The sequence below is a fragment of the Rhincodon typus genome, chromosome 13 (genome assembly GCF_021869965.1).
Source record: "Rhincodon typus isolate 14 chromosome 13, sRhiTyp1.1, whole genome shotgun sequence".
In the NCBI taxonomy this organism is placed as follows: Eukaryota; Metazoa; Chordata; class Chondrichthyes; order Orectolobiformes; family Rhincodontidae; genus Rhincodon; species Rhincodon typus.
Genome location: NC_063344.1, coordinates 32,215,948 through 32,230,901, shown reverse-complemented (window position 1 = coordinate 32,230,901; position 14,954 = coordinate 32,215,948). Strand labels below are relative to the sequence as shown.

Here is a 14,954-nt window from a genome sequence, read left to right as displayed (position 1 = left end):
GAAGAAGGGTCTAGGCCCGAAACATCAGCCTTCCTGCTCCTCTGATGCTGCTTGGCCTGCTGTGTTCATCCAGCTCTACACCTTGTTATCTCAGATTCTCCAGCATCTGCAGTTCCTACTATCTCTGAAACAAGATGATAAACTAACATCTCTTTTACCTAATACTTCCCTGGCACCCTTTTAAAAACTGTGTATTATAATGGCAATACTCCAAAACACATTGCACACAATACAGTCCCTGGGTATGATTTGTAAGACTATATTTATTTCCTCCTTCATGATACCTGGAAGGATCTCATCAGAAAATGGCACTTTGAGTTTCTTTAACCTAACTAATTTTCCTTTTACACATCAACTCATCCTTAATCATTTTAGGCTTTGCTGCATGAGAACACTTAAACCATAATATTCTGGATGGCTTGCAGCGTCTTTTAGAGTGGTAAAGCTGGAAGACCCAGAAGTCCAGCAAGAGGAGGACAGCAGAAATTCAGACTGGAAATTGTAAAAGACTGAAGCAATTCTTTAAAGGTGCAAGAAGGTTGCTGTAGTGACAAACCAAATATCACAGTATGATTCAGTACCACTGAGTCCAACATAAAGGTAAAGAACTTGTTTCAATAAAAGCATTGGGAATTGCAAAGTAGATTTCATTTTTGACTTGAAGTTGAAAAAAGCTAAGATTCATCTAGGTCCAGGTCTTAGGTAAATCCCATCCTTCAAAACGAGTTTACTAAAGGCAACATATAAATGATGGAGAAGAAAGCTAGCTTAGAGCCATATCATACACACAAAATATCATGTTGGTACAAAAAGAGATTCAATTTGAGGCCATATAGTGTTGATAATCTGATTAGCAAAAAAAGACCATGAGCAATGCCATGGAGCTAAACTGGGAGAGAAGATACCCATACAGAAGAAGGATGAAGTGGCCAATAGTGTGAAGGACATAGAACAATAAAAAATATTTAACAATTGCCATCGTATTCTTGTTATTTGGATAGGGGAGAATGTCAAAATAATTGATGCAATATATTTGTACAGCAATAACATGTTTCAAAACTGCAGGAAGTAAGGAAAGGTTAAAGATCAAGCAGTGGCTGGACAGGTTATGAAGTTTTTCAGTAGGCAGAGACAATGAGCAGTAGCTTTGAACAACAATTTTTATTTATGCAGTAATACTGCAAGATATTCACACACATGGAGCCTTAGTACTTATCTTCAGTAAAGTGTTTAAAAGGGTAAATGATGAAGAGCTTTTGGAGAGATATGAACATCTCAAAACCCCATTGGTCCTGATTCATAACATCACAATGAAATGACAAAAGGAGGAAAAATAGGCCACCAAGACCAACTACATAATTGTCATTGTTCACAGCAAATTCATCTATGCTCAGACAAAAAGATATTCTTCACTTAAATTAGCATCGTTACAATTACTGCATAACCACCAAACTAAAAAAGTAACTGTTTATATAAACAGTTTCAATACCATCTAAATGAATGGCATATGAAGAGAAATTTATAGAACTTTTCAGCAAGTCAGACAGCATCTACAGAAAGAGAAACAGAGTTAATGGTGCAGATATTCTGAGGTCAAATAGTCTTTGGATCTTCTGCATCACCCTAAGACACAACCTGACTGGACTCAGCAACATTCCCCAACTGGACCACAATGGACCCAGCTCCCATCTCCGGAACCTGGAGACCACCTTCAACCTTCCCAAAACACACTTCTCGCCACCTTAATCTCTCCCTCAACCAGCTAGCACCCTATCTTCAATCAACTATCTGGCACCCAACCAAATCACCTCCCCCAACTGCCAACCTATCACCACACCCTACTCACCTGCTGTCCTCTGAAGATGTCAAGATGCCAACCCTCAGCCAATTCAATTCACCCCACTTTATCAAGAAAAATTCCAGGCACTGGATACTGCAAAACCAATGTGAAAACATTCCAGCAGTACTATTGAAGACTTGTACTCCAGAACAAGCCACACCCTTTCTAGTGCAGCTACAACACAAGCATCTACAAAAGCCATGTTCAAGATTGCTCAATTGTTCTGTACACAAAAAGTAGGTCAAATCCACCCTGACCAATTACAGTCTCATTAGTCTACTCTTGATCATCAATCAAGTGAACAAGGAGTCACTCACAATGCTATAAAGCAGCAATTGTTTAGTAAAAACATATTGACTGATATTCAGTTTGGTTTCTGTCAGAGGCACTCAGCTCCTGATCCCACTACAACCTTCGTTTGAAAGTGCTGAACTCCAGAGGTGAAGTGAGAGTAACTGCCCTTGACATCAAGGCTGCATTCAACCTAGTGAGGTATCAAGGAGCCCTGGCAAAACTAGTCAATGAGAATCAAGGGAAAACTCTCTGCTGGTTGGAGTCATATCTTTGCTGTTGGAGATCAGTCATCTCAGCCCTAAGATGTCACTTTCCTCGGGGTAGTGTTCCAGGTCAAGCATCTCCTGCTGTTTTATCATAGTCCTTCCCTTGACCTTAAGGTCACATAATTTCACAATGTTCAGCATCATTTGTGACTCCTTAGATAATGAAGTAGTCTAATTCCAAATGCAGCAAGATCTGGACAATATCCAGACCTGAGTTGACAACTGACAGGTACTATTCATGCCATACAAATGCCAAGCGATGAACTGCTCCAACAAAAGAGAATCCAACTATCACCTGTTGACATTCAATGACATGACCATCATTGAATCCTCCTCCAACCACATCCTGGGGATTACCGTTGACCAGAAACTACTGAACCAGCTAAATAAATACTGTGGCTACCAGAACAGGTCAGGGGCTAGGAATTTTGCAGCAATTAACACACTTCCTGACGTCCACAGCCTGTCCACCATCTACAAGGTACAACTCAGAAGTGTCATGGAATGCTCCAACTTGCCTGGATGGTACAGCTCTAACAGCTCAAGAAGCCTGATTGGCACCACTTCCAAAACATTCACTTCCTGCACCACCAACGCTCAGTCACAGTAGCAAGTACTATCTACAGGATGCAGTGCAGAAATTTATCGAAGAACCTTTTACAGCACTTTCCAAACCCATGACCTCTACCATCTAGTAGGACAAGGGCGGTGGCTATGTGGAAGCAGCACCAGCTACGGGTACCTCTCCAAGCAACTTAACATCCTATCTTGAAAATATATTGTCTTCCTTCAATGTCACTGGGTCAAATCCTGGAACTCCCTCCTTTACAGCATTGTGGGTATTCCTATTGCATTTATCTCCCTAACTGCCAATTGGACCTACATGTTAACTTAAGAGAATTCTGAACTAGTACTACAAAATCCTTTTTGCCTCAGATTTCTAAACCTTTCCCCATTTGCAAAATAGTCTACACCTCTAAACTTCCCACCAAAGTATATAACCTCACTCTTGCCTACGTTGTATTCCATCTGTCACTTCTTTGCCCGCTCTCCTAGCCTGTCCAAGTACTTCTGCAGCCTCCCTGCCTCCTCAACATTACCTGTCCCTCCACCTATCTTTGTGTCATCTGCAAACTTAGCAACAATGCCCTCAGTTCCTTCATCCAAATGGTTAATATATAATGTGAATAGTTGTGGTTCCAACACTGACTCCTGCAGAACTCCAGTAGTCACCAGCTGCCATCCTGAAAAACATGATTTTATCCTCATCTTCAGCTAGTTAGCCAATCCTCTATCCATGCCCCTATCAGCATGGTCTCTCATCTTATTTAGAAGCCTCATGTATGGCACCACGTCAAAGGCCTTCTGGAAATCCAAATAGTTCACGTACACTGGCTCTGCTTTGTCTAACTTGCTCATTACCTCCTCAGAGTTCTAACAGACACGTTAGGCATGACCTTCGCTTGATGAAGTGGTGCTGTTACAGCCCTATTTTACTATGCACTTCCAAGTACTCTGCAATCTCATCCTTAGTAATGGACTCTAAAATCTTACCATCAGTTCTGAGGAAGGGTCACCAGACCTGAAACATTAATTCTGTTTCTTCCTTCACAGATGCTGCCAGACCTGCTGAGCTTCTCTAGCAACTTTGTTTTTGTTCCTGATTTACAGCATCCGCAGTTCTTTCGGTTTTTATCTAAAATCTTACCAATGACCAAGGTCAGGCTAACTGGCCTATTGTTTCCTGTCTTTTACCTCCCTCCGTCCTGAAACAGGGATGTTACATTAGCCATTTTCCAGTCCTCTGAGACACTCACTGACCCCAGTGATACACTACAGATCACCAACAACACATCCACAATAGCCTCAGCTGTCTCCTTTGGAACTGTGGTGTAGGCAATCTGGTCCATGTTATTTATCCACCTTCAAACCTTTCAGATTCCCTAGCACCTTGAGGTTGGTTGGCTCGCTGAGCTGGTTTCTTGTATCGCAGACATTTCGTTACCATGCTGGATAACATCCTTGGTGCCTAGCACCTTCTCTGTAGTAAACTCAACATTCTACCTGGCCCCAGAAAAATTTCAATCCATGTCCATCCAGTCTACCACCCAAAACTACCAACATCTACCTAAAAGTATAGCACATTCTCACTCTCCCGCAGATTAACTGGTGTTGTATCCCTTGTTCATGTCCTTGTTCATGTCCTTGTTATCTCTAGATATGACTTGACTATTCCAATGTTCTCCTGGCTGGCCTCCCACTCTGCATAAACTTGAGAACATTTATAGTTCTGCTACTTTTATCCTATCATACCAGGATCCATTTATCCAGCACCACAATACCCACAAACGTACACTGGCATCATTTTTACAAGCTTCAATATTGTTTTCACATCCTTCCACGGTTCAGCCCCTAGCAAACTCAGTAACCTCTGATAGTCTTACAACAATCATCATCCATCACAGCCTCTCTTTCACCCCCTCACCCCACCTACCATAAGATATCTGCTCTTCTCCAATTCTGGCCTCTTTCACACCCTACTTGGATTAGATACAAGTTAATGTAATATATAATTGATGAATTGAAACTAATTTTTTCATAATTTTTATCACAGACTGAGATAACCAAGTATATATCAATGTCTCAATAATATTTCATGAATCTGTGAACAACAGGGAAATAAATTTCAAAAGTATGCTTGAATTGGCTGGAGTAGAAAGAAGTTAAAGAAGAAGTCAAGAACATTTCCCCAACAATTAAAGAAACTCCTATTAACAATATGTAACAAGATCATTCATTTAACTCATTAGGAGGTCCTGATATGCTGGGTCAAACATGACAAAAACTACCAAAACTGGTGGCAAATGTATGTTTACTCCAGTATTAAAGTTGGCAAGTCAATGGAAAATGGAGGAATTAGGGAGATAAAAGAGCACCCATTTCTTGAGCAAGACATCTATTTTCAAAAGATCTAGAGTTGCCTGCAGGTTACTCTAACTTCAGACCATGACCCATGTGTAGATGATTGAAACAAAACTGGGGTAACATTTTCATGAGCATTTACCTTGCCTGTTTTTTGAAGAAACCGATCTGGATTTCTTGAATCATTTACAAGACTGCAATGTTTTCCTTGTTTCGAAGTTTGCATTCTAGTAGCACCCTTCTCAACCGTCTGTGTTCCACTACAACGAGCAGCTATAAAATCAATGTTTTTAGAATTACAATTTCATATAAATAGGAATGTTTCACTTTGTTCTTTCATGAAATAAAAGTAAGTCATTGATCAATTTTTGCTTGCTTTCCACATTTGAGTTAAAGTTATACCTAATTTTCAAATAAAAGAATAAATTAATGAGTATTGGAGGCCTGAAGGCGATACCACAAAAACCCGAAAATTCTAACCATTTCCCAACCAAGTAACTTTCAACATACTGTTGATGATATGGTTCAACCAAGCAAACAGTAATTCGAATCCTGCTTGACAAAGCAATGAACAATAATTCAGTTTGTACACTGCTCACACATGATCCCGTTGGTATATAAAGTGAAAACCAAGGGAGCAACTTAAGGATTTATAAGCGGTAACAACTGCAATTGCACACAACCAGGTGTGGAATCTTGGAATCCTTACAGTGCAGAAAAAGGCCATTTGCCCCATCGAGTTAGCGCAAACCCTCCTAAGAACATCCTACACAGACCCAGAACCCCTGCCAATCCCTGAAACCCCAACCTATCCCAGTAACCCTGCCCTATCCCTGTAACACCGCATTTCCCATGGCCAATCCACCTAACCTGCACATCTTTGGACTGTGGGAGGAAACCAAAGCATCCAGAAGAAACCTATGGCAGACTCAGGAGAATGCGCAAACTCCACACAGACAGTCACCCAAGGCTGGAACCGAACCACGGGCCCTGATATTGTGAGGCAGCAGTGCTGACCACTGTGCCTCTGTGTTGCCCTTGAATACAAAATAACAGGTAAAATGGATATCTGAGGTATATGAAAAAAATAATTCTGTCACAGTTCAGTGCATAGAATCATTATCTATCGCATATGATATACGATAAATGGAATGCCCTGGGGAAAATTGATGCAGAGAGATCTGGGTGTTCAGGTCCATTGTACCCTGAAGGTGGCAACGCAGGTCAATAGAGTGGTCAAGAAGGCATACGGCATGCTTTCATTCATCGAACGGGATATTGAGTACAAGAGTTGGCAGCTCATGTTACAGTTGTACAGGACTTCGGTTCGACCACAATTGGAATACTGTGTATAGTTCTGGTCGCCACATTACCAAAAGGATGTGGATACTTTGTAGAGGGTGCGGAGGAGGTTCACCAGGATGTTGCCTGGTATGGAGGGCGCTAGTTATGAAGAGAGGTTGAGTAGATTAGGATTATTTACATTAGAAAGACGGAGGTTGAGGGGGAGACCTGATTGAGGTCTACAAAATCATGAGAGGTATAGACAGGGTGGATAGCAAGAAGCTTTTTTCCCCAGAGTGGGGGACTCAATTACTAGGGGTCACGATTTCAAGGTGAGAGGGGAAAAGTTTAAGGGAGATATGCGTGGAAAGTTCTTTACAGAGAGGGTGGTGGGTGCCTGGAACGCGTTGCCAGCGGAGGTGGTAGAGGCGGGCACGATAGCGTCACTTAAGATGTATCTAGACAGATACATGAAAGGGAGCAGAGGGATACAGATCCTTGGAAAATAGGCGACTGGTTGAGATAGAGGATCTGGATCGGCGCAGGCTTGGAGGGCCGAAGGGCCTGTTCCTGTGCTGTAATTTTCTTTGTTCTTTGTTCTATGGTGCTGTGTGAACATAGCTTTTGGATTTTGTCAACTTGCATGATAAAGCTATGTAATTTAATCAATCCCAAGTGAGGGAGAAATGAAAGTTGATTTTCCAGATAGCCAAACAATAAAAAGAATCATAGCTTTTCACTACAAAAACTAATGGATGATTTAAACAATTTGAAAGAATTCAGGATTTGAAAGATGGTCACGCAGAGCATTGATGAAACTCAAGTTTTTAGAAAGCTAAAGCTTGCCAAATAACTCAACCTGAGAAAGCTTTAAAGGGACAGTAACAAGTCCATCACTCGGGTCTGTTAACAATAGACCAAAATGTATTTTCAAACACAGTAAGACTAGATTTTTCTGTTGTGCTGCTGTTAAACACAGAAGAGGTGAAGAGTGATTGCAAATGAGAGAATAACACTCTACAATATTGTGCACTAACCAAATGGGCTGGATTAGGAATGCCATTAAAGGTTCTTTTTCGATTCAAAAGTTTGAGTCTGGTCAAAAACCCTACCTGTAACTAATATTCAGCTGAAGAGGAGTAACTAAAACAGTACCTAGGATTTGAAGGTACCACGTTCTAAATATGTGGTGTGGCCGATCATCCAACTTACATGAGTTTGAGTTACACTGCAACTGTAAATAAAGGTTTATTTTTCCAAATGATTTCGTATCAAGCTGAGACATGAACTTTAGAGCCGTTTCTGAGGCAACATTTGACAAAACAACTTTCAAGTGCTCTTTAACTTCAGAGGCAGACATAGATGATTACATCCACTGCCTTTTTACTGTTTATACTGGAAGTTGAACAAAAACTATGGTTCACCAGAAATATTTATGCAGCTGTGGTATTTATTTATCCATATCAAAAACACTTGCTCACAGCCTCTGGGTAAAATGCTTCTTTCTTTCCAAAATCCTTTACTCATCTTCCCCACTTCTGGACCCACACCAAAGAATTCCCCACCAACCTGTACGAAGAACATGACCCCTGCTTCAGTATAGATAATTGTCTGGAAGTTCTGCTCTAATTATATTATACTGTGGATTTCAGCATGTAAATTTATTGCACTTCCAACATGACACAGCGGCATCATGCATTTTTTCCTACCAAATATTATGAAACTGATGGTCTTAAATTTTGCATTCATAAAACAAATCACTAGTAGAAAATGGGTACAGTACTGTACTTATAAAGAAACTGCCAGCATTGGTGAAGCTCAATACTACAGAGATCATAAACAAGTAGTCAGTTATCAGTATCAATGGTGGGGGAGCAAAAAATCCCACAGTTGAGGGAAAAAAATTAAATTCGTCTAGTCATTATCCATTTATCAGGAAATTAAACATGCTTATGTAAATTAATTTGGTAACAAAAGAAAATTATAAAATGCTGAAGAAAACCTAACCACACAATTTCATTTTCCATATTTCAGAAAGGTACCAAATATCTGTTCTATCAGAAGTCTGCGTTTATAGGAAATGAAAAACTGAAATTAGCATAAAAATAAGATCAACTTGTACTTATACAGCATCTACATATGTTAAAAAAAAGTGCCAAGGTTTTTCACCAGAGCGTCCTAAAGCAAAATTGGACACGAAGCCACAAGAGGTGATATCAGAACAGATAACCTAACAAAAGCACCGTCAAATACATGAGGAGTATCTTAAAAAACGAAAGACAGAAACCAAGACAGAGATGCTTGGTGACAGAATTCCACAACATAGACACTAGGCAGCTGAAGGTTCAGCCACCCAGCAAAGCAGTAAATAGAAGCAGGCTATACAGCCCTGAAGTTTCCTTCACTATTCAATGCAATCAGAAAGATCTTTGACCTCCACTCTGCTTTCCAGCCCAATCCCAATATCCTTTAATTCCTTTTGTATAAAAACAACTATTAATCTCAGCTTTGAATATATTCATTAACTAAGTATCCAGAGCCTCCTGGAACACAGAGTTCCAAAGATTCACAATCCTGAGTGAAGAAACGTCTCCACTACCTAAATCGCCATATTCTAATCCTAAAACTACAATCCCCTGATTCTAGACTTTCCTATCAGGCTTAGAGCTACATTGTATTTGCCTTCAAATGCTATCTCACAATCTCAAACTTTTCAACGAGATCACATCTTTGTCATCCGAACTCCAGAGAGCCACAGGCTCATTCTACTTAATCTTATCTTTTAGGACAACCTTCTCATTCAAGGTAACGATCTCGAGAACTTTCAGCATTGCATCCCTACAAAGGTAAGCAACCTCTTTAGGTACAGAGACCAAAGCTGTACATCGTAATCAAGGCATGGTTCCATCATAGCCTTCCATAATTGCAGCAAGACTTCCATATCTAGTATTTCAATAAAGGAAACTATATCATGTGTATTCTTAAGTGCCTGCTAGGCCTGCACCTTAACATTGTGGTTCCCTGACTGGAGAGTCTAGAAAAAGGGGCAGTAGTTTTAGGAAAAGGAGCTGGTCATTCAACCTGAGATTAGACCTAACTTCTCTCAGAAAATTGTGCATCTTTAGAATTCGCTACCAAAAAGGGCTGTGGATGTTAATTTGGTGATGTAGATAGATTTCAGATCCAAAATGACATCCAAATAAACCTTGGTGAATGGCCTATTCCTGTTCCTATCACTATGTTAATATATTATTATGATAAACTTCAGAAAGGATGGAGGGAATATTCCAATAAATAAGTGCACTTTGTTGAAAGCTAACATACGCAGCACAAATAACTTCATAATATTACTGTATCATAAATGTTTTTTCAAGTCTGGCGCGAGCCAGAGTGCCGACGGGAAGGTAAGGCAGTTTTTGTTTCTCCCTGTATAAAAACTTACCTCGTGCAGCAAGCGGCCCTCTTGTTTTCAGCGGCGGGTGTGTGGACGGAACGCCAGCCAGGAAGAAACAGATAAATTCGGGCATTGGCTAAAGCCGAAACACTACATGTGTAGTGTCTCCCCTGCCATCCTCCTCCTCTAACCAAAAAAGACTGTGTGGAAGTTCGGTAAGGTAAGGCTTTTTTTTTATTCTTCTTCTGGAAATCTAGAGTAAAGGAAATGGAAGCTAGGGCAGTTGCATGCTCCTCTTGCAGGATGTGGGAGGTAAGGGTCACTGCTGGTGACCCCTCTGACTTCACCTGCGAGAACTGCACCCAACTCCAGCTCCTCAAAAACCGTGTTAGGGAACTGGAGCTGGAGCTGGATGAACTCCGGACCATTTGGGAGGCTGAGGGGGTGACAGAGAGGAGTTATAAGGAGGTGGTCACACCCAAGGTACAGGAAAAAGGTAGCTGGGTGACTGTCAGGAAGGGAAGAGGGAATAGGCAGACAGTGCAGGGATACCCTGTGGCCGTTCCCCTCAATAATAAGTATACCGTTTTGGATACTGTTGGTGGGAGGACAACCTACCAGGGGAAGGCCATAGCGGACAGGTCTCTGGTACTGAGCCTGACCCTGTGGCAAAGAAGGGAAGGGGTGAAAATAGGAGGGCAATTGTAGTGGGGAATTCAATAGTAAGAGGCACAGACAGGCGGTTCTGTGGACGCGAATGAGATGAAAGGATGGTATGTTGCCTCCCGGGTGCCAGGGTCCGTGATGTCTCAGATCGTGTCTTCAAGATCCTTAAGGGGGAGGGTGAGCAACCAGCAGTCATGATACACATCGGTACCAATGACATAGGTAGAAAATGGACTGAGAATGTGAAAAACGAGTACAGGGAGTTAGGTTGGAAGCTGAAGTCCAAGACAAACAGGGTAGTTATCTCTGGATTACTACCAGTGCCACGTGATAACGAGGTAAGAAATAGGAAGAGAGTGCAGCTAAACACATGGCTACAGGGCTGGTGTAGGAGGGAGGGCTTCCATTATGTGGATAATTGGAGCACATTCTGGGGAAGGTGGGACCTGTACAGTAAGAACGGGTTGCAACTGAACTGGGAGAGCACAAATATCCTGGGAGGGAGGTTTGCTAGAGCTGTACGGGATGGTTTAAACTAGTTTGGCAGGGGGTGGGGAACCGGATTTATAATTCAAAGGACGAGGTATCTGGCGTTCCAGCAGACACAACAGGGAGTGAGGTGGTTTATAAAGAAATGCGGTCGATGGAGCGTAATTGCGAACACCGAGATGGTTTGAGGTGTGTATACTTCAATGCTGGAAGTATCAGAAATAAAGTGGATGAACTTAGAGCATGGGTCGGTACTTGGGACTACGATGTTGTGGCCATTACGGAAACTTGGGTAACTCAGGAAGAGGAATGGTTGTTGGAAGTTCCGGGATTTAGATGCTTTAAAAGAAATAGGGAAGGTGGAAAAAGAGGTGGGGGAGTGGCATTACTAATCAGGGCTAGTATAGCAGCTACTGAAAGGCAGTTCGAGAATGATATGTCTACAGAGTCAGTTTGGGTTGAGGTCAGGAACAAGAAAGGAGCAGTCACTTTGTTGGGGTTTTTTTTACAGACCCCCAAATAGTTGCAGAGAAGTAGAGGAGCAGATTGGGAGGCAGATACTGGAAAGGTGCAGAAGTCACAGGGTTGTAGTCATGGGTGACTTCAACTTTCCAAATATTGATTGGAAACATTTTAATCGTAATAGTTTAGATGGAGTAGATTTTGTCCAGTGCATTCAGGAAGGATTCCTGACACAGTATGTAGATAGACCAACACGAGGAGAGGCCACTTTGGATTTGGTGCAAGGCAATGAACTGGGCCAAAGGTTAGACCTGTTGGTAGGAGAGCATTTTGGCGGTAGCGATCATAACTCTGTTTCTTTCACGATAGTCATGGATAAGGATAGGTACATACGGCAGGGTAAAGTTTACACTTGGGGGAAGGGTAATTACAATTCAGTTAGGTAAGAACTCGGTAAGATAAAGTGGGAACAGATGCTGTCAGGGAAGAGCATCACAGAAATGTGGAGATTGTTTAAGCGTGCATACTGCATGTACTCAATATGTTTCTCCCTAGCAGGCAGAGAAGATGCGGTCGAGTGAGGGAGCCATGGTTCTCGAGAGAGTTCAAACGACTGGTTAAGAGGAAGAAGGAGGCTTATGTAAGGTTGAGGAAAAGAGGAACAGAAAAGGCTCCAGAGGGATACAAGTTAGCCAGGAAGGAGCTGAAGAAAGGGCTTAGGAGAGCTATAAGGGGGCATGAGAAAACCTTGGTGGATAGGACCAAGGAAAACTCCAAGGCTTTTTACATGTATGTGCAGAACAAGAGAATGACCAGAGAAAGGGTAGGGCCGATCAAGGATTGTAAAGGGAATTTGTGCACAGAGCCTAAAGAGATAGGAGAGGTCCTGAATGAATACTTTTCTTCAGTATTCACAACTGAGAGGGACCTAGTTGTAGAGGAGGACGTTGTGAAACAGGCGGGTAGGCTAGAGGAGGTTGATGTTAGTTAAGAAGATGTGCTAGGAATTCTGAGGAAGTTGAAGATAGATAAGTCCCCGGGCCTGATGGGATTTATCCAAGGATTCTATGGGAAGCAAGGAACGAGATCGCAGGGCCTTTGGCGATGATCTTTTCGTCCTCACTGTCCACAGGTATAGTGCCGGAAGATTGGAGAGAGGCAAACGTCATTCCCTTGTTCAAAAAAGGGAACAGGGATAACCTCGGAAATTACAGGCCAGTTAGTCTTATGTCAGTGGTGGGAAAATTATTGGAAAGGGCTCTGACAGACAGGATTTATGATCACGTGGAAAGGCACAGTTTGATTCGTGATCGTCAGCATGGATTTGTGAGGTGTAGATTATGACTCACAAACCTTATTGAATTCTTTGAAGAGGTGACCAAACACGTGGATGAAGGTGGAGCAGTGGATGTGGTATACATGGGTTTAAGTAAGGCGTTTGATAAGGTTCCTCATGGTAGGCTCATGCAGAAGGTAAGGAGGCATGGGATACGGGGAAATGTGGCAGATTGGATTCAGAATTGGCTGAAGACAAAGGGTGGTAGTGGACAGAAAATATTCAACATGGTGCTCAGTTATGAGTGGTGTACCACAAGGATCTGTTCTGGGTCCTCTTCTTTTTGTGATTTTTGTTAATGATTTGGACGAAGGAGTGGAAGGGTAGATTAGTAAGTTCGCGGACGATATGAAGGTGGGTCACGTTGTGGACGTGCGGAGGGCTGTTCTAGGTTACAAAGGGACATTGATAGAATGCAGAGCTGGGCTGAGAAGTGGCAGATGGAGTTTAACCCTGAAAAGTGTGAGGTGACTCATTTTGGAAGGACAAATTTGAAAGCAGAATACAGGGTTAACGGAAAGATTCTTGGGAGTGTGGAGGGGCAGAGGGATCTTGGGGTTCATGTTCACAGTTCCCTGAAAGCTGCCACCCAGGTGGATAGAGTTGTTAAGAAGGCGTATGGTGTATTAGCTTTCATTAATAGAGGGATTGAGTTCAAGAGCCGTGAAGTTATGCTCCAGCTATACAAAGGCCTGGTTCAGCCACATCTGGAGTATTGTGTCCAGTTCTGGTTGCCTCATTACAGGAAATGTTGGCAGCGTTAGAAAAGGTGCAGAGGAGATTTACCAGGATGTTGCCTGGAATGGAGGGAAGGTCTTACGAGGAAAGGTTGAGAGAGATAGGGCTTTTCTCTTTAGAACGACAAAGGATGAGAGGTGACTTAATAGATGTGTACAAAATGAGCAGAGGTATAGATAGAGTAGACAGCCAGAGACTTTTTCCTAGGGTGGAGGTAGCTTTTACGAGGGGACATAGTTTTAAAGTGAAAGGAGGTAGATATCGGGGAGACGTCAGAGGTAGGTTCTTTACTCAGAGAGTGGTAGGGGCGTGGAATGCATTGCCAGAGAGGGTAGTGGAGTCGGCCTCATTAGGGGCATTTAAGCGGCTATTAGATAGGCATATGGATGATAGTATAAGGTAGGGGTGGAGGTTAGATAGACCTTAGGTTTAGGGTAAAAGTTCGGCACAATATCGTGGGCCGAAGGGCCTGTACTGTGCTGTACTGTCCTATGTTCTATGTTCTATGTTCTAAGTCACTGATAAAAGATAAAAGTACAAATATAATATAAAACTGTGTGGTGTAGAAATTACATACTAATATTATGTGTAATAAACTCTTGCGCTAAGAGGTAAACAGTTTCCTGTAGTTAACTAAATCAGAACTGCCAATAAAGAAATAAAATTATAACACAAGCAAACTAGTGGTGATTATAATTTTAAACATGGCAAATTTATTTATAATCTTATCTAAAAAGAAAGCAACATTTTAATACTGTTTCAATATAGAAAGCAATTAACAGCCTTTAAACATCAACATCACTTTGCCTGATGAAGGAGCAACGCTGTGAATGCTTGTGATTTCAAATAAACCTGCTGGACTATAACCTGGTGTTGTGTGACTTCTGATTTTAAACATCAACTGCAGGCTTTCTCAGAAACCTGCAACAGCATTTATATAGCACCTTTAACATCATAAAATATCTCCAGGCACTTCAAATTAGCATTATAAAGCAGTATTTGACACCAAGCGACATAAGTCATATTTGGGTGCAAAACCAAAGCTTGATCAAAGGGTAGATTTTAAAGTGTGGCTTAAAGGAAGAGAGAGGTGGAAAGGTTTGGATGAGAATTCCGAAGCTTAGGGCCTCAATAGCTGAAGAAATCATCACTAATGGTGGAGCAATTAAAGAGGCTATAATTGGATAGGTACAAATATCTTGGACGGTTTGAGAGACTGAAGGAGATTACAGGGCAAGCCATCGGAGGGTTTTGAAAACATAA

General features: G+C 41.8%; 1 protein-coding gene across 1 annotated transcript in view; it reads right to left on the bottom strand.

Annotated features, from left to right (window-relative positions):
- The window catches only part of LOC109921378 (DIS3-like exonuclease 2), a 229,517-nt gene that overhangs the window by 120,346 nt on the left and 94,217 nt on the right, over positions 1-14,954 (bottom strand). Inside the window, exon 8 of the mRNA XM_048604586.1 lies at positions 5,465-5,595. Within this exon, the coding sequence (XP_048460543.1) occupies positions 5,465-5,595 (131 nt within the window). The remainder of the gene's footprint in view (positions 1-5,464; positions 5,596-14,954) is intronic.